Source organism: Buceros rhinoceros, unplaced genomic scaffold, assembly GCF_000710305.1.
Source record: "Buceros rhinoceros silvestris isolate BGI_N320 unplaced genomic scaffold, ASM71030v1 scaffold12371, whole genome shotgun sequence".
NCBI lineage: Eukaryota > Metazoa > Chordata > Aves > Bucerotiformes > Bucerotidae > Buceros > Buceros rhinoceros.
Genome location: NW_010396053.1, coordinates 41026 through 68471, shown reverse-complemented (window position 1 = coordinate 68471; position 27446 = coordinate 41026). Strand labels below are relative to the sequence as shown.

The 27446-nt window shown below is 37.1% G+C and overlaps 1 protein-coding gene across 1 annotated transcript in view; it reads left to right on the top strand.

The window, feature by feature from the left end:
- ATRNL1 (attractin-like 1) overlaps window positions 1–27446 on the top strand; it is a gene marked incomplete at both ends in the record, with an annotated part of 133092 nt that overhangs the window by 87118 nt on the left and 18528 nt on the right. The window contains one exon of the mRNA XM_010145769.1: window positions 21149–21201. Coding sequence (XP_010144071.1) covers window positions 21149–21201 — 53 coding nt within the window. The remainder of the gene's footprint in view (window positions 1–21148; window positions 21202–27446) is intronic.

Here is a 27446-nt window from a genome sequence, read left to right as displayed (position 1 = left end):
CTGCTGAGTCCACTCCTTGAATTTTCCACTGAACAGGAAACTTGGATGGATCAATGCATGTACTATGATGTTTCAAGGAGGATTCCAGCAAAATCTGGCATGTTATGTCTAGGTGGATTTAGCGACTGCTTCTGTTCTTATTTAACTACCTGAATATTTTACCTTGCTTCTACAAGGGTGGGTTCAAGCCCTCAGCTAGTTCTCCAAGAGCCAGATCATTAGGTTGCTAAGGAGAACAATAAAACAAAACTCCCACTTCAACATTAAATGTATGTTTTAAGTGTACTATCTTTCTGCTTTACTTGCAGTAATTATTGCCAGATCTATCAAGGTCTTGTGATATTTCTTTTTTTCTTTAATTCATGTTTCTGCCATCAATTTTTTTTGCTTAAATTGCAGTTTTTGTTTAAGCAACGTCTGATATCATTCTAATGGCTGAAATGCTTAGAAGGCAAATATCAGGAACATAAAACATATGAGATTTTTTTAAATTCAAATTTGAAGTAAAATAAAGTTTGTGACTTGGAATGGGCATTGCTCAGTATTTTTTTAAATGGCTTTTGGCAGTATTGTTTTCAATATCAGCCTTTTTGAATTTTTTGGTGGGCTACAGTAGATTCGCTTTTTCAGTGTATTCAGTATATAGTACATAAAGTTCATGAGGCTCTCTGAGATTTTTTTCAGAGTTGTAGGCTTTCTGTAGATGTGAAACAACACTTTTCATAACCATTGTTACGTTGCAAACTTTACATTTTATTCAGGAAATTTCTGACTTTGTAAAGACGGAGAGGAACTGGAGTTTGAATGTCCTGCATTGTTCGTGGCAGGCGGTGTTCTCGGTGAGTCGCTGAGCAGGAGCCAGCGGCTAAGGGACCAGCCACAAGCACTTGGCCAAGAGTTGTGCATTGGTGCTTCACTGCGGGTCAGCTGTGAACGTGTTAAATCTGGAGAGCACTGCAGTATCGATACTGCATTGTAAAACTAGTTATGTTAGCAAGATGTCTCTTGGCAAGAGCTGCATTAAAAATGGTACATTAAATTTTCTTCGGTGTTCCATTCTGATGAAATATGCCTTTTATCTATCTAGTTCAGTACTACTAATTTTCTGGAAAATGGGGAACAGTTTGGGTGTAAGGGTTTATCTTTCATGAGAATAAAGTAATTTTGCTCTTGGCTTCTAAATTAGGCTCTTCCATAACTGACTGCGTGCACATATGTAAGTATGTCTTTTGGTTTGGCAAGCTCAGCAGAGCAGAATCCACTCACCACTGGGCTTTGCGTGTTCTCTAAGGTTTTTTGTATTCATTATTTCCTCTCCATGCTACCTCCAAAAATACCAACTGCAGATTTCTTTAACAACCTCCTGGCTGTAAAATAGGAGGAATGTGAACACTGTACCTGTCTCTTGTGCCTGGCTGGTTTAGGGTAGTATGTGTACTGGGTATGGATTTAATTAAGTAATATATATTCTTGTTTCCTATCTGAAAAATATATGGTGCTGGATTTTAATTCAAAATAAGTGACTCAAAATCACTTTAAAAAAAAAAAAAATTGTTCCTCCTGTGCCGTGGCCATGCCATTCAGTGATTGGCATTTGAGTAATCCATTTTGCTCAGTGCAGGATGTATCAGTAAAGCGGTGGAACAGGGCAGGCTGCCTCAGTCTTTCACAGATGACGTGCCTGTGAGACCTGTTTTCAGTTCCAGTGCTCAGGATGCATTTGTTATAGAGCAAAGCTCTTATAAAAGTGCTAGTAATTTTTGGTGCTAAGTGTTGCTATAATCCAGTGCTCTAGGGATGTATAGGTAAGGTAATGCTTCTACATATTATTTTTATTATCATAGAGTAGTGTGACTGACAAGAACAGACAAGTTTGCAAATTTTTTAGGTCTGAAGTAGACCCATAAAGATTTAAAGCTAAATATAAGCTGAGGACGATTATTCTGCCTTTAATTAGGTATGTATTGAGTCGGGATGGAATGAATTTAGGAGTGGAAGTGGTGTAATGGTTACTCATACAGGAATGAGAGAAACAGGGTTAGCCTGTGCCATGTGGAAGAGTTACTGGGAAGAGGACAAGGCAAAAGAAAGGCTTACAGCAGTTTTGTTACCACCTTAGTCAAAAAGGTATTTTAAAATACTGTTTTAGCTGTGTAAAGCCATCAGATTTCAAGTGTTTCATGAAAAAACCACTTTATCTTTATTATTTTTCAATATAGGGTAAGATGAATCAGTTTTTAAAATTATGGCTGAAACAATGCTTAGGATGATATTGGATCATAACAACGATGACAGCAACAGCAAGAAATGAATCAGGAGATGAGGCAGAATGTCCATCAGATTGTAGGAGCTGTACACCCAAATATTAGTGCGACAACGTTGTGAGCAAATGCTCCTCGCCTGACGGGGAGAGAAAGCTTTGTATTTCCCAGACATCTCCCCCTCCCTTGATCTTCCAGGAATCCCACTTCTCCATTGTGAGATGAGATGTTGTGCTGGGCGTACATCTCCATCCCAAGATGTCCTGCTGTGGTTGGCCTTGCTGGCTTGCTGCCCCCGCAAGTGCTTTGGATGAAGCAGCTGCTTATTGCCCCAATGCAATGCAACTGCTCATTACTTACAAACAGGCACCAACATGAGATGTTAAGTAGCAGATGCTAATAGTGTATTTTGATTACTACATCTGGAGATACATTAATTGTTCATGATTTTCTTAGTGCAGCTTCACTTTTCTCCAGTGGTTTCTACCAATGATAAAATAGATGGTTAACATTTTCTGGTAGAAGCACTTAAAACTATTCTAGTAAAGAACCTTTATGAAATACCGTCCCCTGAATCATTCATGGTAGCACTGTACTGGGGAGCTAGAAGGAATTTATACAGTGTTTTATTAGAAAGAAAGGAGAACTAATTCATTTGCATTAAATGATTGGCAAAGAAATGAGGTTTGGATGGCTGAAGTTTGAAGAGAGTTGTATTGTAAAAAGCATTACGATTTAAATACTGACATTGATGTCAATATGCAGAACTGGTATTTCATTATGTACTGTTAGACTTTAAATACTTTAACAGAAACTCCAGTTGTGAGCAAATCAAGTAAAAATGGTTGCGGGTCATAGATATATAGAGTTTTGATACAGATGATGAGATTTCTTCTCATTTGAAACTGATCTGTAAAACTGAGGTGATTTCAAAGGAACCCCAGCTGTTTCTGTACGTAGTTAATTTTGCATGTTCATAGTCACAGAATCGTTTCGGTTGGAAGAGACCTATAAGGTCATCAAGTCCAGCGGTTAACGCAGCACTGCTAAGTCACCGGTAAAAAATGTCCCTCTGCACCATGTGTACACCTCTTTTAAATACCTCCCAGGATGGGGACTCCACCACTGCCGTGGGCAGCCTGTGCCAGGGCTTGACAACCTTTTCAGTAAAAAAGCTTTTCCTAATATCCAGCCTAAACCTTCCCTGGCACAACTTGAGACTGTTTCCTCTTGTCCTATCACTTATTACTTGGGAGAAGAAGACTGACCCCCACCTTGCTCCAACCTCCTTTTGGGCAGCTGTAAGGAGCGATAAGGTGTCTCCTGAGCCCCCTTTTTCCCACACTAAACAACCCCAGTTTCCTCAGCCGCTCCTCGTAAGATTTGTGCTCTACACCCTTCACCAGCTTCATTGCTCCTTTCTTGGAGCAAAAGCTCAATTACCTTTGTGTGTCTGCTGTCAGGGCTTGTGCTGTCCGAGTCAATACATTGCAGGGGATATACTTCTATACCTCGTTCAATCACGATTTGCATGTATTAATTTGTATTGAATGTAGAAATATTTAAAACAGGAAGAATAAATGGATAATAAATATTTGCTCAGACCTTACTGTTTTGTCGTATGAAATGAGAAGGTATCTGCCTGAAAGTTTTGATTTAAAGGGAAAGCAGTTTTCTAAGGTAGACTCGTCCTTAACATTTGCTTTTTCTTTATTTTCCCTTTAGAAGTTTAATGTAAATAGTAATCCAAACACTGATTCTTTTTAATGAAATGAATTATGAATTTTACAAAATAGATTCTATGAATCTTATTTTTTGCTTGATAGAGCTACATTTCTTGTGACTTTTCAAAGCTCTTAAATTGCTTCAATATTCTCAGATCTTAACCTTCAGTTAAGATATTATCCATTGTGCGGTGTAGATCTGGTCTTATAATTTACATCTGTAAGACCATTAGTATGGTAATTAGTAGTTGGTACAAGAGTTGTTATGAGTTGAAATAAACATCTGGTTTAATCAATTTGTCATTAAGCCAGCGCAAGTACACGGGCAGCAATGGGAAAAGAAAATACCAATGTGAAAGCTCATAGCTCTCTGAGCTGTCATCATACAGCCAAGTTTGAAGTTAATGTCGATCCTCTTTACACTGCTTGTTACAGGCTGCTCAGTACTCAACTTGCACAAAATACCGTGTCCAACTTTAAATCCATTTTCCAAATCTCACAAATAAGTAAAATAAGTGAAGGTATGTTGTCACCCTGTTGATAGATATATCAGCTTTGGCTTGTGATGTTTATTCATTTTATTCACTAAGCCAGGGGAAGAAAAAACAGTTTTTATACAGCAATAAGGAAATGCTAGGTCAGATGGGTACTGGTGACACTATTTGTTAGAAATCTTCTGGTGATGGAAAAATTGCTTTTCTTCTCCTCTTATGGTCTCTCATGGAGGTAATATGTGTCTTCCTACTGCTGTTTTCATTTTCTGTTTTCTCTTTGTCAGGTGTATTCCTTTACATATAGATGAAAGTTCAGCTGGAGTAGTTATGTTTCTGGTTTTAAAGTTAAAACATTTTGTTTCATTTTTTCCAGTTGTAGTTTTAAATTGCTTCAGTAGTTGCTGAGTGTGTTAAAAGAAGTTTGCACATAAAGGATTAAAATTATGCATAGATAGAACTAAGAAATATATTCGGGTATTAAGGCACAGGAGTGAGAAGTGCATTACTTCTCATTTCTTTTTTCATGAAGCTGCTGATATTATATAGACTAAGCACATCAATTACACGGTGCCAAATCATGCTGAAAACGTCCTCAATTTGGGGAGCCTTCCAGTTACAACCAACTTGCATTTTTCTGAGGTTGTAAGTGCAGGTATTTGGAAGTCACACAGGTTTTCTTACATACTGTATTTTCTTTCCGTCTCGACTGTGCATCTGCAGTTGCTGCCAAAGAGCCCACGTTCCCATGTTACTCCTTGTCCCCAGTACAGGCAGTGCTAGAAGAGCTTTCTGTAGCACTGGCTTGTGCATGAGTGATGGGTAACTAAAATGATGCATTCTTTTTATTCTGTTACGGACGTAAGGGTGCTACATGCAACATTTTAAAGAGCTGCTTATATTAGAATTGTATTTTAACAGCTAAAATAAAAAAAAATAGGGGGCTATAAAAACTGCGTGGTTTCAGAAATGGGATTAAGTCCTGTTCTGTAGCTGATCGGTCAGCCTGATGTGATTACTTATGTAGTTACTATTATTTGCTGCAGATTTGTCTGTTTCAGAGGAATATTTTTCTCTCCTGTTTTCCTCAGGTAGTCTGTCTCCAGATTTTTAGTGAGTTCTGCAGGCTGACCATACATAAGCATGTATGCTTACATAAACATCCTTTTTTCTTTGCCTTTTCATTCTTAGCCTGGATGATCATGCAAATGCCATAAAATAACAAAATACAAAAATTCAGTAAGTTCAAATAAACAGTATTACTGAACAGTATCTGTAATATTTTACCTTTTATAATACAAACTAACAAAGTTTGACCCCAAAAGCAAGTTCTTGGTCATAGGTGAGGTATTTTCAGGGAATGATAACTGATAGGGCAACAACAACTAGCAATAGGACCAATCCTATCTGTACTCACCAGCTGAAAGATAATAATGTCTTAATATTCGAAATGCTCCCATATTCTTTTCTTCTTTTGTACTGAAAAGTCACCTTTAGAGAGTATAAAATACAAATTAAGCTGCATAACCTTTGCATGGTTTGAGCTCTATTTTTTTTTTTGGTGGATATATTGAAAAGTGGTATTTTTTTTTATCTAGCTTTCTAGATAATGGGGCTGGGGAGCTTGATTACAAAGGCATAAATCAATCCAAGAGCCCCGACAATATCCTAAACTTCAACAGTGAAGCCTGAGTGGTTTATTAGATTATCACTTCAGAAGGATTGATTTACAGCTTTAGTTCTCCATCTCCGTCTATTACTTTTATATTATGAGAAAAGGAATTTTTCAGCAATTTATATAAAGAACAAAGTACTAGAAGTTGAAGTAAATACTTGGCTAGAGAAGCTGTTCTAAATAGTGACAGCAGTCTGGTTTACAATCAGCGCAACTTATAGTTGCATCTGAAACTTTGACCTGCCACATTTTTCTTTCACTCATTATTACGCAGACTAATGAATAATAAGTTTAGGAATACTAAATTACAGCAGGAGGCCAAAGGGAGAGCAGCAAGATTGCTGAACTAACATAGGACGCATGTCCAAAGAGGCACACTGTCCTGGCTGCTCACAGAGAAGTGAGAAGAATTAAAAGGTAAAGGAACAGCCAGCTATGCTAAAAGATTTAATAAATGAGACTTCATAAAGAAGGCTTAACTGTAGTAAAAAAAAAAAAAGGCAGATGATGGGAGCAATTACTTTTTAACGGATGCTTCAAAATAGTGTTCTAATCCTGTTCTTGCTTAGGCCATTTTATCCTTTCTTATGTATAGTCTTGATTTAATCCAGATTTGGTCCCTGATTCAGATAAATATTTAAATAAACAATAACACCCTGTTACTTAAGTTTAAGAGGGGATATTTCCCTGATGTGCTATGAATTGGGGAACATACGGTTTACTTTCTTTTGCTCTTGGGAGGCTAATTATAAATTGTCATGTACAGAATAGCAGCAAGAGTTACACAGAACTAGTTCACAAAGTTCTTCCCATCCACTCTTGATACTTTGCTTCTTTTCACTCATTTTCCTTCTCTTTTTTGTTTTCTGGACTTGGTAAAGGTAAGGTTTTTGTTGTAAGGTAATACCGAAGGCGGCAAATGGTGATTGTAAGACATGAAAAAAAATATAAATCAATCCTTCATGTTGAAGAGAAAGATTGCCTCCGCTATGAATAGAATAGGAGGTAACAGCACATCTAAGCAGATGAACAACTTTACCGCGGTTCAGTGCCATCCACATAAAAGTAAAATACCTCTAAGATTCAGAAGTGGGAATTCTGTGAAATCATTCTTTGGGGAAGATATGCTTTTTTGAAAAAGAAAAAATGCATTTATCACTGGATTGTACCTATGGATTCTTCACCTTTTTCCATTGTACTTAAACATTTTCCAACTCTGCTTTTAAGGTAGAAAAAGGATAAAACTTCATTACATTATTTTTCTTAATGCTCTAGTCCTTTTGTCGTTGACTTTCATGAAACCTTGCCTATACCATTGGTCTGTTGCTTTTGTTATTGTTTTTCTTTTTTGAAAAATAGTTAACTGCCTGGTTTAATAAATGGTTTGACATTTACCCTTCAGAAGCTTTGATTAGACCTTTTCTGTGCTCAGTTTTGTGAAATTAAATCTGCCTGTTTTTCATCATCTACTCAATGTTCTTAAGTATTTCTACCCAGTTAAAGTTATCACAACGTTGCAGGTTCTTTTGAGACTTTGTTGTTGTGCCACAGGGTGTTGATTCTGTTAATTTAACTATTTGAACCTATGCATCCTCTGTATCTGTCCTTTGATGCTTGATGTCTGCAACCTAGAAATCTCTTGTCTTGTCTTTGTTTGATTCATATGAAATTTTCTGCAACACAGACGACATTTAAGTACTGACCTTAAAATAAATTACAGTGAATGTTCAGCAAACAGTAGTTCTTTCACTGGGAAAAAAAGAATGAAGGAAATGGTGACTAATGTAGTGTTCTTATAAACATGATAAAAGTTCAAATTAAATTATTCCATTTAAATGCAGGCCTAGAAACAGAAAAGAAGCATTGAACAGTACAACCCAAATATTAGTCTGATACATCTTTTTCCTTCATAACGGATATATCGAGCTATACACCAGGTATATCCAGCTTTGTGTGTTTCTAAGTAGTATATCGTATCCTGTTTTCTGCCTGCTCATAATAGAATAGATTCTATTATTCTATTAACACACTGTAATGAACTCTACCAGGTAACATTTTGTTTGAGTATTTTATTCTGCAAATTCCAGTCATAGGTAGAAGTCATGAATATTCGTCAGTATACCTGCAGAAGATTATACTTCTTCCAGATTCAAGCCCTATTACTAGAATTTCCTTCTTTTATGGCAGTAGGTCACACTGTGCGTGCTTTTCCTTTTTTTTTTTTTTATTTCCTTCCACCCTCATGCTCTTAAGGTCTTTCTTATCCCATGGAGCTGATCAAAAGTTAGAATTTTCCTGGTTTTGGAAATCTTGATTTCTATTTCATTTTTTTCAAAATGATGTGGAAATGAATGTCCTTCCTGGGGAAAAAATCAGGAACACCTGTACTTTTTGTTTTTGCAACTGAGTATTTCACTATAGTTCTTTTTTATTTCTTATGAGTAGTTTATGTGAATTTGACCTTTTGTCTTGTGTATGCATGCTCATTCGTGATAGTAAATGAATAAATGAATTCAAATAATAATGAATTCAAAACTGCCTGTAAAACATTTTGCCATTTCAAAAATGTGGTGCATAAGACACTTCTCCAAAGCCATGTTTGAAGCAGGACTTTGAAATCACAGGGTTGTTTCAGTTATATTTTCTCTTGAAAAATAAAATCCCAAAAGGGAACAAAAAAAAGTGAGAAAAAAATGGAAAGCTTAAAATTGTAGTACAGAGGATGCCTCACTATGCCTCATGATGGTCACTAGAGAATTTTTTTGAATTAAACCTTTAGATTTGATCCAAGAATGAAATGTTTGCTGAAATGCATTAGGATGCTCTGCAAACATAATTGTAGAGTGAATTCTTCAGATTTTTTCCACTTCTGATCTTCCCAAAATAGCATTCACCTCAGAGCGCCTTTTTTTCCACTGTGCTCTCAGGTGATTCCCCTCTCTTATTTATGGAAAATGTGGCAAGTGGTTTGTTTTTTCTGACATCAGAAAATTGTGTTTCAAGTGACATTAAAATATTTTGGATTTCTAATTTGTGGGTGATGTTACAAGTTATAACACTACGTTTTCATAAATAAGAAACCTGATCTGAAAATAAGTGAGAGAAAAGTCTTAGGAACATGAGAACAATTGAGGACAGGATTGTATTTTAATTAATTTTTAAAATCACTGTTATAATGTGGAGTTTGTGTATATATATATATATTAATGACAAGTATTGTAACTGAATTTTTCCTCTTAAGTACTAATTTTGAGATTATTTCTCAGTTAAAAAAAATTGAGTATTTCATAATATTAAAACCATTGGCTAAATTTTTGGACCGAGAGAGTTTATTATTCTTTGACTTATGCAGAATGACTTGGGACAGATTTTCATGCTGGCACGCAGAACAAATTTAATTCAAACGGAGATGAAAGGCGGTTAATGTAATTGTAGCCTATTATCCTATGCAGGCTTGAGTGAAAAAGCAAACCAACAGACAGTCAGAAAATGATGGATAGAAAATAGAAGTGCTCAAGGCTGGCGAAGTGGAGACTTGCGAAGGGATTATGCCACAACTGCTCCGACACAATCTCTGCATCAGTAATATCCCACCTCTGCTGTATGTTTGGATTACTAAACAGGGCTTTTGTGCGCCTCCTGGGTTCTTTTTATTTCTCTCTGACGTCAGAAAAGCTCCTTGTTTAGTAAGTTTCAGTACTCTGTAATCCTGATTGTTTTTTTTCCCCCCCCTTAATCTCCAAATTTCATCAGTCCTGGGGGGTGGTATTCTGTTACAGCACTTTATTTTTAATCATAAATTTTCTATCACATAGAGGCAAGCTGTTGGTCACATGAGTAGTTAAATTCTTTGATCCTAAGCATGTCTGTGGGGCTCATTGCTAGCAAGAAACTATTATCTTTACTAGAGTATTTAGTTAAAACAGAGTAAATAATAATCAGTTCTCAGATTTTTGAAGTGTCAGAGTGGCTGTTTTGTTTAGCATGGCCCCTTGGAGTTAGCAGATTTCAGGTCACTGGGGAGGGGCGGGGGTATGTGTGCAGGGTTTGAGGACTGCATTCTGACAGTTTGCTTGGTTTTTATTGTTCCATTTCATTTTTCAGTAGCCAGTGTTTGGTTTTATTTCAGTACTTACCAAATTTTGCACCGTATCTGTCTCCTCAGAATACCTATGGAAAGGTGCTAGCTTTTGGAATACTTTGACACGTATTAATAACTAAACTATTTGGACAAGTTTGTTAGCCTTGGTGAAGTACCTTCTTTCATGTAAAACAACTGATCATACCTAGTTAATATGTACATCCCCAGTAATTCTAGCAGTAACTAGTTCAAGCATCTAGTGCGATGCTTGTAGTTGGAGATCGATTACTCATCAGAAGTCCAGCTAAAGCTGCTGTCTTAGATCATTTCTGCAGAGGGATTGAGCCTTTGAGGTGCGTGGGCTGGGGTGATAAAATAGCACTTTGAGGAGTGTGGGCTTTAGCTTTCCCAGTCACTCCCATCTGGATGCAAGAATTTAAGAATTTTCTCATCCATTGCAAGTTATATCAACAGAACTCCTCTAGTAGCTAAATCTTTTTTCTTTTTTTTTCCCCTTCCTCATTCTGTCAGCGTTTACAGGGTGAGATTTTGCGCGTTTGAAAAATGCTTTGTTCCGTGAATTGCCCTCTGGGAAGTCACTGGGATTACTTACAGAGTTAAAGGCTCTGTTCTGCCCTGTGCTCACACAGGAGCAGGCATTGCGTTTCCTGGCCGTACTCTGCAGTCTGCCTATTAAATCCAGCATAAGCAGAGCTGGAATGGATCAGCTGACAGACCAGGACTCCTGTTATAAAGTACTGCACAGTACCCTGCCAGGAGGCAGGGTCATTTCAGTCAACTTTTCTTTCCTTTTTTTACAGCCATTCCTTTTAAGTTTTCTTCTTAAAGGGCAGAGAACTTTTCGAGAGTCAGCTAAGACTGGAAGCGTTGGCAGATAGAATGTTGTTGCAACACAGTAACATTTATTTCCACTTATTTGGCACTTCATAAAGAAATATTAGTGTCATCTCTGATCCAGCAAATTCACGAGGTTATGTGCTATAATGGACTGATGGAGATCGCAGCTCTTCATAGGAAGGGGACCAGAGAAAAGTGACTGTGTGTGTTTATCTTCATACTTTCTCCAACCACCCATACTCTTATGTGTTCTGATCTTAACAGATATATCTGTATGTCTTGGATTGGTATCTTTTTTAATAAAGTCAAATAAAATACGGTGCAGATTAGATGGGGTTGCTTTCCTAGATATCAAAAAGGACTTGAAAGGAGGCCAGGCATGGTTGTGATGGAACAATGGTAAGCAATAAGGCATGAATTGATATTGCAGGGATGGGGTAAAGAATGTTCTCTTAGACAGGAAAAGTGCTTATCAGAAGAACGTACTGGATAGATTTATAGGTATTGAAATGGTTTGATGGGCAAAAACTTGGTTTTAAAGACCAGCAGAACAAGAAGGAAGCTAGGAGTCTGGAAACTGCCATGCCTCCATATTCAGTTTCTAACAATTACTCTCCCATGGGTCACTTGGGGTATTTTTTTTAAGGCTCACAGATCATCGTTTTTCAAGGAGGGAGGTATAATTCTCTGACAATTTCGGTCAATGCCACAGGAAACAAGTATGATAAGTGAGTATTCTGGATATTCTTCCTGAATATCTAGTGAAAACCTCCTCACTCACGCAGGAATATTGAAAGCTATTTGAAAATATCATGTAATAGCTAGAGCTTTGGCTTCGTAAGAGTGATGGCTTGCCAGCTGCACTGTATAGTGTACTTAAACCTCTGTGATATTTATGCTTCATGTTCACATTATAGCATGTCATTAGCACTGAAGTTGTTGTTGCAGTTAGAGGAATAATTTAGATAATATCACTATTTTCTAAAATTCCTTAATAATGTATAGCTGACAGCTGAGAGAAAACCATGACATTGTGATTTATTCATACCTTTGTTTTCATTTTGCATTTCTTCTTCTTGAACCTTTGATACGTAAGCAGCATTTGGACGTTGCTAAGCTGCAATCTCCATTCTGAAACGGGTGATGCGCTTTGCTTCTGAATTGTCATTTTTCCCTAGGCTGAGAATTTATCATGTTTTTGAAAGTATTAATTGCCACAGTGTGATAAATTGTACTCTTAGATGACAAGAAAATTATCAAAGTTATCTTACGTAATTTGAAGCAGAAAAAGTAACTTGCCTGTCTTCATACCGTCTTCTGGAAATTATAGTGTATGCATGGCATCGTCAAATACATGCTCTTTAAGTTGCCTTTTCCTTAAATTACCTCAAAATTGAGGAAACCTTGGTAATCTTATATGGATAGGGGGTTTGTTTTTAAAATTAACCAACAAAACCAAGCAAACTAAACCCACATCAAAATCTTGAAAGCAAAGTAAAACAAAAGGAAGATCAAATGAAAACAGATGAGAACTTATTATAGCACTCTAATACCATAGCATTGAGTTCTCTGTGTTATGATCGTAACTGAGTATTTCATTGTAATCGTTTCTCTCAGTGACTGACCACGAATTATATTCGACAATAACAGAGTAAGTCGTATTAATGCACATTTTTTAAAAACAAGATGTAAGCTGTTTAACTATACTTTCTACAATTCACTTATTCAATACAACATTTTTAGAATTCAGTGATGACTAATAAAAACGTAGTAAACCACTTGGGATTTAGTGTGTGTATAAATACGCATGTATTTTTATCTGGTCTAATTGCTGTAGGCATTTGTAATACATTCACTGACTGTCAGGACCTGTCAGAATATTTAATGTTGCTGAAGTGTTAGCTCTCCTGCTCTTCTTGAGGACTGATTTCTAAGTAATGAAAATACACAAACACCCTTGGAAACTCCCAACACATCAGCAGCGGTGAATAGTATGAGATATCATATGAAAGTCATCTTTTCCTGTGTCCTTTGCGTTTGTTTTTAGTACACCACTTTAGTTTTGAAATTACTGACAGAAGAGTTCATACTTATGAATTTTTAAATGCAGTTAACAGTGCTAATTGAACATTAAGACTCTGAAATATTTTAATCATTTTAACCAAAGACCCATGCTTCCTGTTTTCAGGATTATGTGAAAATTCTTTCCATGAAAAATCTTAGCAAAAATAAAATCGGTGTTCCACTGAGGAGAACTTTATATTAAAAATGATTCCAAAAGAAACTGTTTACAAACTGCATATGCTTAGGGACGCAGATTCATAAATACTCTGTTGTTGATATTAACATTTAACACATTCATCAATATTTATCTTTTAAAAGAATGAAACATATGTAAATTTTGTGAGCTCTTCACTGATTTTTGCAAAATAAAAATTCATTAGGACTTGCATTTCAGCTTAAGCAGTGATAAATATTCATAAACATTTTATTTTAACCATTGCTTTTATCTTATTCTTCCAGCTAAAAGGAATAATATTTCTTGGAGATGAGATTCAGTTCAGTGTAAACATAGCATCTTATTTTGAGTCTGGGATATTCCTCACATGTACTTTCTAAGGGCTGGAGAAATGTCTAAAATAGGTCAAAATGCAAGAGAAGAAATGTCCGTATTTCTCCTTCCCCGCTTTGAAAGAACAGTTTCTGGTAGGAAAGAAGTCTTCTTTTCCAGGTTCACCCTTTTACATATAGGAAAGTTTGTGTCCATCACTGCCAAAACCATGGTTGTCCATAGAGAGAGTGCCAGTGGTAAAGGGTAAGGCCACGGGCATGAGATTTTCTTGCTTAGAGTAACCAGCGTCAGACCATTGGCATGCAAAATCCATTTTGTCTCCAATTCCCGAAGATAAACAAAGTGGGTTTTTTGGTTTCTTTTGTTGAGAGAGTTCCAAATAATGGCTATAAGTTACTTAATTCTTGTATAGAAGATAAGATTAAACTATAATCTAGAGTTTATTAGAAAAAACTATCTTCTCTCTTAACTAATTCTTTTCATTATATAATTATGTGATAAGTTTGTCACCTCTTTGAATGTTTATTTTCTCCTGTAGTGCGATGTATGTAGTGATTTGAGATTTTCACTTCAAAGAGTGTATAAAATCCCTGTAATATTAATTATTTCTGATCTTGCAGGGAAGAATGATTTAGAATAGCATGAGGGAAATCTGCAAATGGAAAAATTGCTTATGAAGCTGGAATCTTTTAGTTTTTCTTTTGGCGACATCAGCCTAGATTAAAAAAAAGTCTTTTTGGCGAAGGCCTCTTTCATGAATTATATGAAGAGAGAAATTAATCTGCAGAAGAAACCTTGTCTCAAAAGACATCATTACATGCACTTACAAGAAGAAACAAATAAATCATTTCCCCATATAATTAAAAAGTCCGAACTGGAAACATAAATCCTGGTACCTTTTACCCTTATAGGTTATCATTATCTTAAGAGGTAAGCTGGTAATTCTTTGTATCTAAAGTAGAGAGGTTGCTCATGACTGGAAGGATTTTGGCACTAAGAGAAGTGAAAGTGTCCAATTTTTACGTTAGAACCAAAAATGCTTTATTGTAGCTCAAAAAAATTTGAGTAATTCACATACTTCAATATTAATAGACAACATTGGGACAACATAGTGCAACATCTGTACTGTCGTAAACAGACTCTTTACTATAAAAGGGAAATATTTGCCTTTCTGGGTTGTTAGTTTGTGTATTCCTCTGTAGCAAAATAAAGATTATAGTAGCAAGATAAAAATACAATGCTAGTAATTAAACCTCTTCTCTGAAAATCACAAAGCACGATGCTGACAAGACCAATTTTTTGTTAATAGATAATCTGAGCTCAATTAGAGATTATTCTCAGCTCTGAATCTTGACCCTTCTGCAGGAGTATGATGCTGCTCCTGAATCTTTTGAACATGCTTGAATACTGAATGCAGGAGACAGGCTGTAGCACAATTCTGCTTGTTGTGAGGTCACTCACTTCCAGTGCTGTCGACCATGCCTCTTTAACTGTTGTTGGTAATTAGAAGATGTTGATCAGATTATTGGCAATTCTCTGTAAAAGTTACTGAAACTAAGCAGGTCTAAATCAAAACCTGGGGAGTTTTGTTCTCTTGCATCCAGGTACAAGTGTGAATTGGGATTCCAGGAATCAGTCACTCACTGTTCTGGACCGGTTAATAACCCGGGAACAGCTGAGGTTGGTGCTTTTATCCGCTCTTGAGCTGAAAATCTGCAGGTTTTTTGGCATCACTTCCAAAACATTGTGTATTACAGCCAACTGCAGTTATTGTCTGGAGTTAAGCACACACCTCGGCTAATTTTCTCTTTGCGGGAAAGATACTTTTGGAACAGGACATCTTGCATGACTTTGAACCAATGACTGTAAGCAAAACGCAGGACGAACGCTTGTGTGCGAATCTGTGCTGAGCTCAGTGTTACTACATTGTTATTACTACAGCTTCATCAGGTATCTCATAAATACCTGCTCACGGTGCTGTCACTGCAGCATTTGCATGTTTTTAACACTAAGGGTGTAGTAGTATGTAGTAATGCTTCTTAGTCCACTTATGATGCCACAGGCCTAACCATTTGACTAGAGAAGTTAGGCTTTACAAATGTGTTTGAACTTTAGTTAGGAGGTGACCCAGCTAACCAGATTAGGTTCTGTTCAATAGTATTCCACTATTCAGAGACCCCATAGCATTGTGCCACCGTGGTACCAGGAAAGTAGAATGAGAACGGGAGCCTGATGTGCAAGATTAGGAACTGAGGTGAGGAGATCAGGAGCAGAAATCAGTGATGGAGTACAGCAGGAGCAAGACCACTGGCTGGGCAGGGAACACAATGAGAAGTAAAGGCTAGAGCAAAGTTGAGCAGAAGTGGAACGGTAGTCCTAGAAGATATTCTTACTCATCTAAAAGCTGAAACGATGCACCAGTCAGGACCCAGAAATAGTCTGCTGAGTCCTTTAGTCTTTATTTATCAGGAACCTCTTGTAGATGCAATACTGAGAACCTAGGCAAAATCCCAGGCCACTTTGTGACCAGCTGTAGATCAGAAAGATGCCATCACTTGATTAAAAAAATACTGTATTTTAGAGTGGTCTGACATATTTTGTCTTCCCTGAAAGTCTAGGATTGAACCCAAACTCATCTAGAGGAAATACCAGCTGTTCTTAGGTTAGTCTTCTGCAGTTTCTTTTTTTTTTTCTTCACTTTTAATTGAAAGCAAGGTTTAGCAATTAGTGGGGGCAGCAGAACTGCAGAAGATCCTGCCTTCATCATTGAAGGTGAGTTGAACTGTTATAAAGAAGTTGTAGATCTGGGTTTGTGTTATATTCTGATAGGGGATTTTTAGGTGGGAAGCACAAAAGTAAAATTTTCCTGAAAGTAGATACCAGTAAGCTCAATAAAATTAGACATATGTATTCCTCTACTGCCAGTTCCTTAGTTTTCTTAAAGTTGGAAGACGCAGATGTAGTGGACAAGATCATACACATTGCTAAGCTTCCACAGAGGGTCATTTGTAAACTGTCAGTCTTACAAAAAAACCCTTTAATTCATTAAACCCCCCAAATCAGTGAATCTTAATGTAAGCATGTACTTTTGGAGACATTAATGGTATTTAAAGAGAAAGCCAGAAATAGTCATTCTCTTGGTCATAAACATGAAAAAAGTTATTTTTCTAGTGCATTTTTTGATAACTTATTTTGAACTCCCAAGAAGTGTAGAGAGAAAAAGAAGTGAAAGAAAATGATTCCATTTTGAAAGGATAATTGAGCAAGAGGTTGGGGAATAACTGCTAATAGCAGGTCATCAGCAGGTCAGTGAGCTTGATGAATTGAATACTTCTGTGTTGGAACAAACTGTAGAACTTGTACGTAACCTGGTAGGAGCCTTCCTCCATTTGTCCTTGTAAATGGGAGCTGTGTCTTTGGAGTCATGCCAGGGTGGAACTGCTCATTCATTATTGCCACTTAAAGCAAATGATCATAGCCCTATGGCACATAAAATAACATATGTAGCTCCCATTTCACAGATCCAAGGCATATATTATGCTTCACATATGGTCAAATGTGTGCTGGCTTTTGGAGAAGGTGCAAAATTACTACAGTGAGTAAAGCTCATAAGGAAATAATTCAGAGAATAGGAAATTTTGTAATTGGATCCATAATTAGTGACTAATGCGGAGCAATGCATATGCTTAAGGAAATAGGATTAAAAGACAAAACTAAATTTATTCAGAATCTAGCATACATACTCACGTGAATAGTTTTAGATATATTCCCGATCCTATTAGTTTCATCTTTTCACTCTACTGAAAACTAAGTCTTTAAATAGCATCTTTCATTTGAGTTGGAGCAGGCTTCCCTAACCATTAAGAACACCTCATGCTATTCCTAGTAGACACTATGGAAGTGTTTTGCACCAGGAGACAGAGGAGGAAGAGAGGTGGCACGGAGTTCTTTCTGTATCTCTATAAGGCGTGGCAACAGATGACATAAAATAGCTGTATTAGTAAGAGTGAAAAGAGAAATGCAGGAAGGAGGTAAACCTCAGGCCCTTTCAGTTGCTGGGAACTCTGTGGGCGTGCAGCACTGGATGGACCCCGCACGGGTTTTCCCCTGGTGTGCTGTAGTGCTGTCCATGGAGAGGTGCTCCTCCCGCCCATACCGTGATCCCTTTCATCTTGTGTAAAAACAAACGTACGTATCTCCTCTGGACAAGCTGGGCTGTTCTCTGTGGTCAACAACGCTCACCAGCACACAGCGCAGGCTGCCATGGGCCTTCCAGCACCTTCCCTTGCAGCAGCTACTTGTGCTCACAGAAGGGCTTCTCTAATCCTGATCAACAAGGACCACTAGGTCAGACATGCCTTGCCCAAGTTCACTAGCTCCTTGAGCACAGTGACTTCCCGGAGGGTCCCAGCGCAGGAAGTAGCATAGGATAATATATCAAAATACTTTGCTGTGGTGTAATTCACTGTTCTTTTTTTTATTATGCATATTTTATCATTTCACCATGTTTATGCTGAAACAGCTGGCTGTAAAATTGCATTTTCATTTTCTCTTCAAGATCCTTGAAGGCCACTTCTGTAATTGCCAGGGAATTAGTAATTATTTGGATTTGAATGAATACTTATGAACACTTGTGTGTTGCAAAATAGTCAGTGCCTAGTAATTTTTGTATTAACCATTCTTCTGTGTGTTCTTGTAAGCAGTGGAACCTGTGATGCATTAGATGGATTTTATAGATATTTTTATTTTATGTATTCATATGGGGTTTTTTCTGTAATATAAATATAACTACCAGAAAGGTATATGCGATGCTGCGTTCTGCTAGTTACTGATCCACAGGAGATGGTTTTGTCCGATCAGAAGGATAGCTGAATGGAGGAGGGAAGCTGTATGGAAACAAGCTTTATTTTTCTATAAAGATTTTTTAAGATTTAAAAAAAGAAGTTGTCCTGCTTTGTGTCAGGAGCAAACTAAGCTTCATTTAGACCCTGGGTCAAATCACCACAGGTGAGTGTTATGGCCAGCAAGAGTTCACAGTGGAATTTGTTTAGCGTCTCCTGATGGAGAGTTGTGCAGCTTATTGTCACTGGTGCTCAGACATTGCGCTTCCACGTCGTACATAAATCAGTGCCATTATCAGTAAGCAACAGCTTAAGTTTCCTGCCCTCTGAGAAAGTTTCTCCTCTTGTCTGAGAAAAGACTCTGAATACACATTTATATAAAATAGATTTATGTGTTCTGGTGTAAAACCCCAGCATATTCTGAATACTGCCTGTATTCAATATCCTGCTTTGCCTTTGAAACAATTCAGAGGAAAAATATTTTCCTCATAATTTCTATCGTGTTATGTTAATTTGTTGCATGATATAGTGTCTTGTTTATGTGACAATCTTACAAGAACAGGAAATTCTTTTAAACTCTTAATTAAAAAAGGATCCTTTTCCCCTTAGCCTTTTTTTTTTTTTTTTTTTTTTTTTTTTTTTTTTTTTTCAAAATTGCCAATCTAGAGATACTTTCAGACATGATTCTGGCTTTACAAGCCTGATCTGTTTAAGTAGTGGGCTGTTCTTTGAAGAATTTAGTTTGTGTATTTTGATGTTTAGAAAAAAGCATGTCAGGCGGAACAGTATTATTACTTGAGATTATTTTCTCCTTTCCTTTATAAGTACGTGCAAGAGATACTTCAGCATCAATCCCTCTTCTAAATTCTGGTAAATGACGGTAGGGTCAGAGTTTTAAGCAAAAGTTTTTCTGTATTAAAAAAATGTAGAGTTTCTGTATAGTTGACCCTGCAGAGTTCTCACTCTGACGGGAGACTGGGAGTGGGCAAGGGCAGAGCCCAGAACATCTTTTTTTCCACCTCCCTGTTTTAGTGCTACTATTGATTATTTTCTTTATGGCATTGTAACAAAGGGTCAAGGAGTTTCTCTGCCTATTTTTTAATAAAAATGAGCGTGTTAAGAATCACTAGTCGGAAACTATTGAAGTGACCAACAAATACAAGCATTATTCTACAGTCTGCAACTTGTTAAATGTTATGAAATCCAAGTTAGAGATTTTTTTTTTAATATTACTTGGAAATAAAATAACACAACCCCCTCCCCTCCTCCCAATCTAAGTTTCTTAGGAAAAAAAATAATGGAAAGAGAATCCAAACTATTAAATTATCCAGATTTCTCCTAGTAGAAAATTTACATGGGGTTTAATAGGCATCAATAAGCTTTCTCTGTTGAGGGATCATTCTGTGTATTTAATGAAAAATTATAATCTTTCTGGAGACTTTGTGAAACAGCCAGGAAAATCAAAACCAGGATAATAATTTTCTGTTAAGGTACTAGCATTTTTTTGAGAAACATTATATAACTCAATTTGATCACTGTGAAATTTTGTAGGATATTTCATGTCTCTGAAAATAACTACATATCTTGTCAGTAAGACAGACATTTCTCCAGCTCTTATCACGTACACATCTTGTCAGCAGCATTGGTTTAGTGTATTTAGTCTAGACTTCACCAAGTGCCCGAGGTGGTCAACGAAGAGAAGTGATTGCCTCTGAAGTTCAGAGAAGCTAAGTAGCCGAGGCACTGCTGTGCTGTGCTTGTAGTGTGCTTGTCTGGGGACAATTTCTGTCCCCAGAGCCAGGTGACATGATCTAATTGCAGCTACGTAGCTTAGGACTAGCCTTTCTAGAGCAGACACAGTAGCTTTGAGTCATTTGTTGGTCCTCTGTAGTGTTGTGAAAATGTAGTAATTATATTGTGCTTAGGAGTTTTGGGGTGTTTTTTGGTTATTGGTGTGTTCGGATTTTTTATTCTGATTTTTTTACCTGTTTAAAGAGTTGGAAATAATATGAAGGATGCATTGCAGCCCACCAGAGTGGTGTTTGTGTTGTTGGAAATGGAGAGCGTGTATTCCATCCCTGAAGGGATGACATGGTGTGGAAGGTGTCTGAGGGTGTCTAGGGCAAAACCTAGTCTGGTGGTGTTTCAGGACGGTGTATGTTAGAGGAAGACATATTTAGGAACATTTTCTGTAGTGAATGATGTACTTCATCAATGCCCAGCTGTTCTGTTGGAGGGCCAGTGGAGGGATCCAAACCTGCCAAGGGAGGGAGCTATCAAGGAGGCCGCACGGATAATTAGAGATCCAGTGCTTGGCCTCCCTGCCCGGCTCTCTTCTGTTCATTAGTGGAGATGTACCACCTGCAGAAAGTCCTACACAGGCACTGACTTCAAGCACAGCTTAAGTGCCTTATTCAGGAGCCTTGTCACTCTCTTTTATGAGAGAGGTGGGAGAAGTGCCTCTGGAAAAGCAGCATACCCTAATTAAGAACTGTATCAAATACTTTATATTTTCATGTATTTGTGCTTTTAGTAATGAAACTCATGGTATTTGGAACAAATATTCTAGCTGCATTTTTATTAAAACTGTACCATGTTTAATGAGAATGTTTGGTTTTGTCTTTTTCTTTTTTCCCCCTCTGCAGCTGTGACTCTGAAAATAGGTATCTTGGAAATCCGCTTAGGGGAACATGTTACTGTGAGTACTTATATTTTTAATATTCAGTACTTAAATTGTGTTTACATATTAAGTGATAATTTCAGCTCCTTGGAAAAAAGAAATATTTTTCCTAAGATTTTCTGAAGTTGGGGCACGTTGATATTTTGATTGAAAAATAAAATGCGCCACTGGGATTCTCTGTTTGATTTCTCCACAAGAGTGCAAATTAGTCTACTACAAGTTGATTTCTTATGCTTATGTGAGAGGGAGTGACCAAGCCAATGGATTATCCCCTGTATCTCAAAACATGTGAACAAAAGGAATAAGTAATCGTGTCATTGTTTAAAAGACACAGTTTGTGGTGGGGAAATGCAAAAAGGCTGAGCAGCAGAATCTCCTGGGGACGTTCGGAATGGTTGAGCTGGTCTGCCTCCCAGGGACGTGATACACAGCTGCTCTCGAGAGTATCATAAAACGATACAGTGTGTTGTCTCCGTGTTCTTAGTGTTGTAGAAAAGGTGCCTCTGGCAGATGTACTTTAAAGCATTACATTTGTGATGGTCGTAGTGAAAGACCTGAAGGGATGAGGATGCTTATTTCCATGTGCAGGAATCCCTTGGTGAGCTGTGCCAATTTTGCTGTGCCAATGTCAGTGTTAAATCGTGATTTTAATCATCATAAAAACGAATGGGATGTTGGAGAACACTGTTTCACCTTTTGTGACTTTTGCACATGCCTGCTCAAAGTCAAACAATGGGATCCATTTTCCTCAAATTTGCATAAAGACGTTTCTCTGAATATCTTTACAGCACCCATTCTGATCTTTGCCCTTGGTTTTTAGCGTTTCATTTTAGAATGTACACAAAAGCTTTGTTTTAGAATCTCTCTAAGGCATCATTTACCGAATAAACTAATGTTTTTTTTCTTTACTAATGTTTCTTTTCTACCTTAAATGGTTTGTATCTGCAATGTGTGTTTTACAGAACGAAATAGACACACGCTAAATTACAGAGGCTGACATATCCCTAGGCCTAGAACATTTATTCCTCTTGCCAGGTATTAAAGAAATCTGCTGTGGGTTGTTTGTTGTGGTTTTATATTTTTTTTTCCTCACGGAGAAGTTCAAATGAAATACTTCAAACTGGAAGATAATTGTTAAACACTGTATTTTGAAGATACTGTTGACATTGATGGTTTACATAAAATAGACCAAAAATACTCCTTAAAAATGTGTTCTAAAGATGCTGTTGGTCAAATAAATTCAATTCCATTTTGTTTGTTGCATAAGAATTTTTTTCTTATTTCAAACCAGAAATTTCAGTATTTAGAAAAAGTTTTTGTATAGAAGAATTTTATGAGATTTGTAGATTTAAAGCTACATAATGAGTATATGAAAAGTTCATACTACGAGGAGAGCGCTGTGCAGGCTATTTTGGATATGTGTATCACCATTTGGTTTATCCTTTAAATAAAACATTATTAAATTTAAGAGATGGAAAAGAAATGACAGTAATGAGATTTGTAGACCTCCATGGCACCTCCATGAAAAACCTCATTTTTTTTGCTATCATGTTGCAGGTTGGGTCTATAAATCATGTTGGAGACAAATTGTACTATATTCAAGATACCCTTTCACCTTTAACTCACTACTATTATTTGTCTTCTGTCAGATTTCAAAGTATTTTAAAGATCTTGTTCTGGAATGATAAATCTTTTAATACTTTCAATTGTTTAAAATATCACATATAAGCAATTTTTGGAGTTATTTTATATGGAAGTAATAAGGAGCCTGTGCTAATTTGAAATAACGTAAACCTCACGTAAACCTAACGTAAACCATCACCTTAGTGGCTGATGAATTATCGTAGGAAATAATTTATTAAATTGTCGATAGCTGACTGATCTGATTTCAATGACAGTTGCTTATCAGCACCGTCCATTGCTTCCTAAGTCATATATTAAAATATGTCATACAGAGATGCTCCAGTTTCTTAAAGTATCTTAAAATACTTGTGAGTATTTTGAAGTATGACTTTCTCGTGGACTATAACTTGTATAAGAAAATGTTTTGCTTTTGTACAAGACAGATATTTGGATGGTATTTTTCTGTGCTTATTTCACTGTTGTGTAAGAAACTTTCTCTATAGATACATTGCTGCTTCTTGAAAAAAAGAATATTCTCAATTTTTACAGCACAGGAATAGTTGTTGCTCAGAAGGGAGGAAAGTACAAACAACCCAATGCATATACTTACAAGTAGCATAAGAGTATGAGAAATAAAAATTCTAGGCACATTTGTTTCTACCAGAATCAAATCAGTGAATGGTCTGAAAATAAGAATACAGTAAGTAATTTGTTGTATGGTTGGGACCTTCTTTGGGAAAGTTACATGCTTGTGTTTAGCCATCTTCAAAATGACCAGTTTTAAGTGTTCAGATTTTATCTTTTGTTCACTTGTGCTAATACTGCCCAAAATTGGAATGTTTTTGAGCCAAAACCTTAGAATTCAGTCATGAGTTCACGGCTAACTTTTGTCTGATATTGGATGACCTTGGGGGAACTTCCTGCAACTTGTGATATACTGAATAATACCCACTGCTCTACAACAGTTCAGCTGTTTCCACCTCTGGCTCCCTGCCTAGTTTAGTTCTTGCCTAGTCCTTTCCTCCCTCTTGTGTGTCATTGCTGTCCTCAGGCCTAGGAAGGGGGAACAGACCAGTGTCAATCTAAGCACAAGCATTAGCATCAACTGTTTGAGATAGTAGGCAAAGTCTAAACTTAATAGCGTTAACCAGTGGGATACCACAGATGTTTTAGTTTCTTCCTTATTTGTTTGCATTAGTAGTGATGTAGGAGAGTAAACAGAATGTTAATACTGTACATGGATCTTGTTGCAATTGGAGAATTGATCTGAACGCAAATGAAACTACAGGAAAATTACAGATGTATCTGGCATGATCAAAAAGAATGAGATTTACATGCTGAAACATTGCAGGTCTTAATCTAAGTACAGATACTATGCAGAAGAATGAACATAGATAGCAGCAAAGCCATCAAATCCTAGAGATAAGAGGCAGTCTGTGAAACGTCAGATTTCACTATGATGTGGCATTTCAAAACGTGACAGCACTGGACATAAGTAGTTTTTCTACTTAAAATTATCAAAACTTAACAGAAGTAGAGTAGGAAATGCATAACAGACAGGGCGTGCAGTCGTGTATTATCCAGGTTGTGCTTCTATTAATTATTTTCATTTCATTCTTCATGACTTCACTGTATGATTGAAAAAGCACAACAGAGAGAACAAACTTCTCTGAGAGTCAGAGAATGATAACAAGCCTCACAAATATAAAAATTAGACAAATACTGAGTGTGTAGGGATGCACAAGCAGGTGCATGATGGTCTGTCCATTCTAGTACCCTCTTGTCAGTAGTGGCGGAATGTGAATGCCAGGGGAAGAGCAGAGCAAATGGACAAACACAGCAATAGGTCTCTCTTTACGTCCAACAGTTTGCAGCTCAGGAAACTTGTGAGAGGATGGATTTCTTGAGCCATAAGTGTTCCCTGTGCTATTGTTTAGGACTATCAGAGGAAATCTCATCGAAGATTTCTGATCTAAAATATGAAGAAGACTATGATGACAAAGGAAAGCTTCCTGAATTTAAAAGTTTGGTTTGTCTGTGCAAATATTCTTGCAGGTTGAGTACAAGTCTGCCTCTGGATTGTGTCTCTGTATTTCTGGTAGGGATGCTCTTCATCCCTACCCTGCCTGGCAGAAGCCAAATTTTCTGTGAGTGATCAGAAGCTGATTCAATCCACGTAAATGAATTCTGAGTAGAGGGCAGAGCTGGTTGTGGAGCTGAGTTATGCATGTGTACAAACCATAAATGGAGCATTTCGTCATGATGCATTTGTGTTTGTTGTTCTTTGGTACCTCGGCCGGTGTGATGTATAACAGTGCCACCTAGGTAGCAAAGTATGCATCCAAATTGCCGGATTAGTGCTTTGCACGTCAGCACTAGAACTACATCGCTGTTGGAATCAGAGCTTCTGGGTGCAAGCAAACAGGCAGCAAAACCAGATGGTTCTCAATGGATTGGGAGGAATTGCTGGGACAAATGCCACCTCTGTGATTCTAATCTGGGTTGCGTACAGACACAGAGCTTTAAATGGTAAAGGGAGAAATAATTAAACCAGTTACATTTTCTAGAGAAAATGAGTTTAAATTTACAATTCATGATTTGTTACTATACAGAGGCTGAACTATAAGCTTGCTAACAATAACTTTTGAAAATAACTTTGATATCCATATTTCTAAGGCCAAACACTTCCCAAAATGTCTCTTTTATGTACTTTACGTTGAGTGTCATCCTTTTTAGGCAGCTGTAGTGGGTTACAGGGCTTCATGCGTTGGAGTATGAAACCTTCATACATTTGAGAAGATTTTCTCAGCAATGCACAGCAAGAATGTTGTTACAGTGCAATAAAATAGTGATAAATTAACAATTTTGACTAATCCGGTGCTTATCTTTGAACTGGCCAGGCACTTTCATGGCTCTGTGACTGTGAACCCTAAAAGAAGTGGAAGCTTGCCTTTTGCATTCAGAAGTGCATTTTGTATCCAGGGTAACACTACAGAGCTTACTGTGCTGCAGAGCAGACCCACTTTTAAATTTGTTAGAGATTAGAGAATGACCTTTAAGGAGGATTAGCGAATCCAGGACTAAATGGAGGACAGGAGGGCTGGGTCATTTACAAAGAGAATTAAAACAGGGAGTGGTCGAATTTGTGGAATTAAAACCTATTTGTTGATAATTTATTCCACATCTTCACAAGAATATTTAACTCTGATGGAGGTATTTGTTGGATTTACAGCCTTTAAGAAAGAGGAAGCACGATTATCTGTACATAAGAGGCTGAAAGAATGTACAAATTTTATTTTAACTCTCTTCCTAGGTTCATTGTGTTTCCTTCCACTGCTCTTTCTAATCTTTCTCTCACTTTAATGTTTTATGAAATGTCATTTGCGGATGGCTTTACACATGACTCATTAGCCACTATTTCAAATGTTCTTCTGGGGTGAGGCATGCAAAAAAGTAGGACCATCTGCAGAAGCCGTTAGGGTTAGCTGTACTATGGAGCACTGGCACCCCTGAGCTTTCCTAGTCAGTCTCATGGACTCAGAGGGAGGAGATGGAAAATCAGAGAAAACATTGCTGAGTTCCTAGATATTTATCACTAAAAAAATCCAACATTCAAAGATTTTTTTTTTAAATTGTCATTGTATTGATTTTATTAGCTGGTTTTGTTGATTTGTTTTGTCTTGCCTTTTTTACTTTAAGTACGTTGCAGGAAAAAAAATGTTCGTGGGTGAGCTACTAAATAGTTTGCAACAACGTTTTGGGGTGTGACCTGAATAATTGGATCATGGCTTTACCATGCCAAACTCTGAGCCGTAAAGGCTCTGTAGCTCGTAAAACTTGCTTCCTTGGTATACATACAGAAAGGATAGCAATAAACAGTTCTCTCCCGGTGTCAGCAACTCATGAAGATGAAGAATGATACTTTCTTGTCCAAAATTGGTGAGGAAGCGTGGAAACTATATTCTCTTAAAACCCTCAAGATAATATCTGGTATCTGTGCAGGAAGCTGGAGGGGCAGAAAGTAAATTTTGCTTCTGGCTGTAGAACCTCATAAGGATTCTAGTGTGGTCCTGGAGGTGCAATATCCCCATTACTGCTGACACACCAGCACTTCAGAAAGGGCAAAGTAAAGGAAAGTGCAGGTCCTTAGCTGTAGTCCCTACCATTTCTTATAGTAAACTTTAATTTTAATTTAAAACTTCTAAGTTATTTTGTTACGCAGTGTGGTGCCTGAAACAAAAACAAGCACTAGTTTCTTGTATCCCATTTACTTAAAATTCATCTCAATTCATAAAAACTAAGAAAAGTCATCTAATTTTTTCTGTCTTGGCTTTGGACTAAAGGCTCTATTACTTGTATAGAAGTGGTTTTTCCTTTCTCTTTTTTTTTGTTTGCTGTAGTAGTAACTAGAAAGATGGTTTGATACAGGGAAGATTATTAGAAGTAGGTAATTTATGACAACATCGTACCTCTGACATTTTAGAAGCATCGTCTCAATACTGTCTCAGAGCTAACGGGTCAGAAAACTCATCCTTATGTTGTCAAAATACAGTTTAGGATTAATGTGACCGTTGATGTGGTCTAATAGTTCATCTCACCTGGTGTTTCTTTGTTATTGGAACATAGATTTTTTTTTTTTT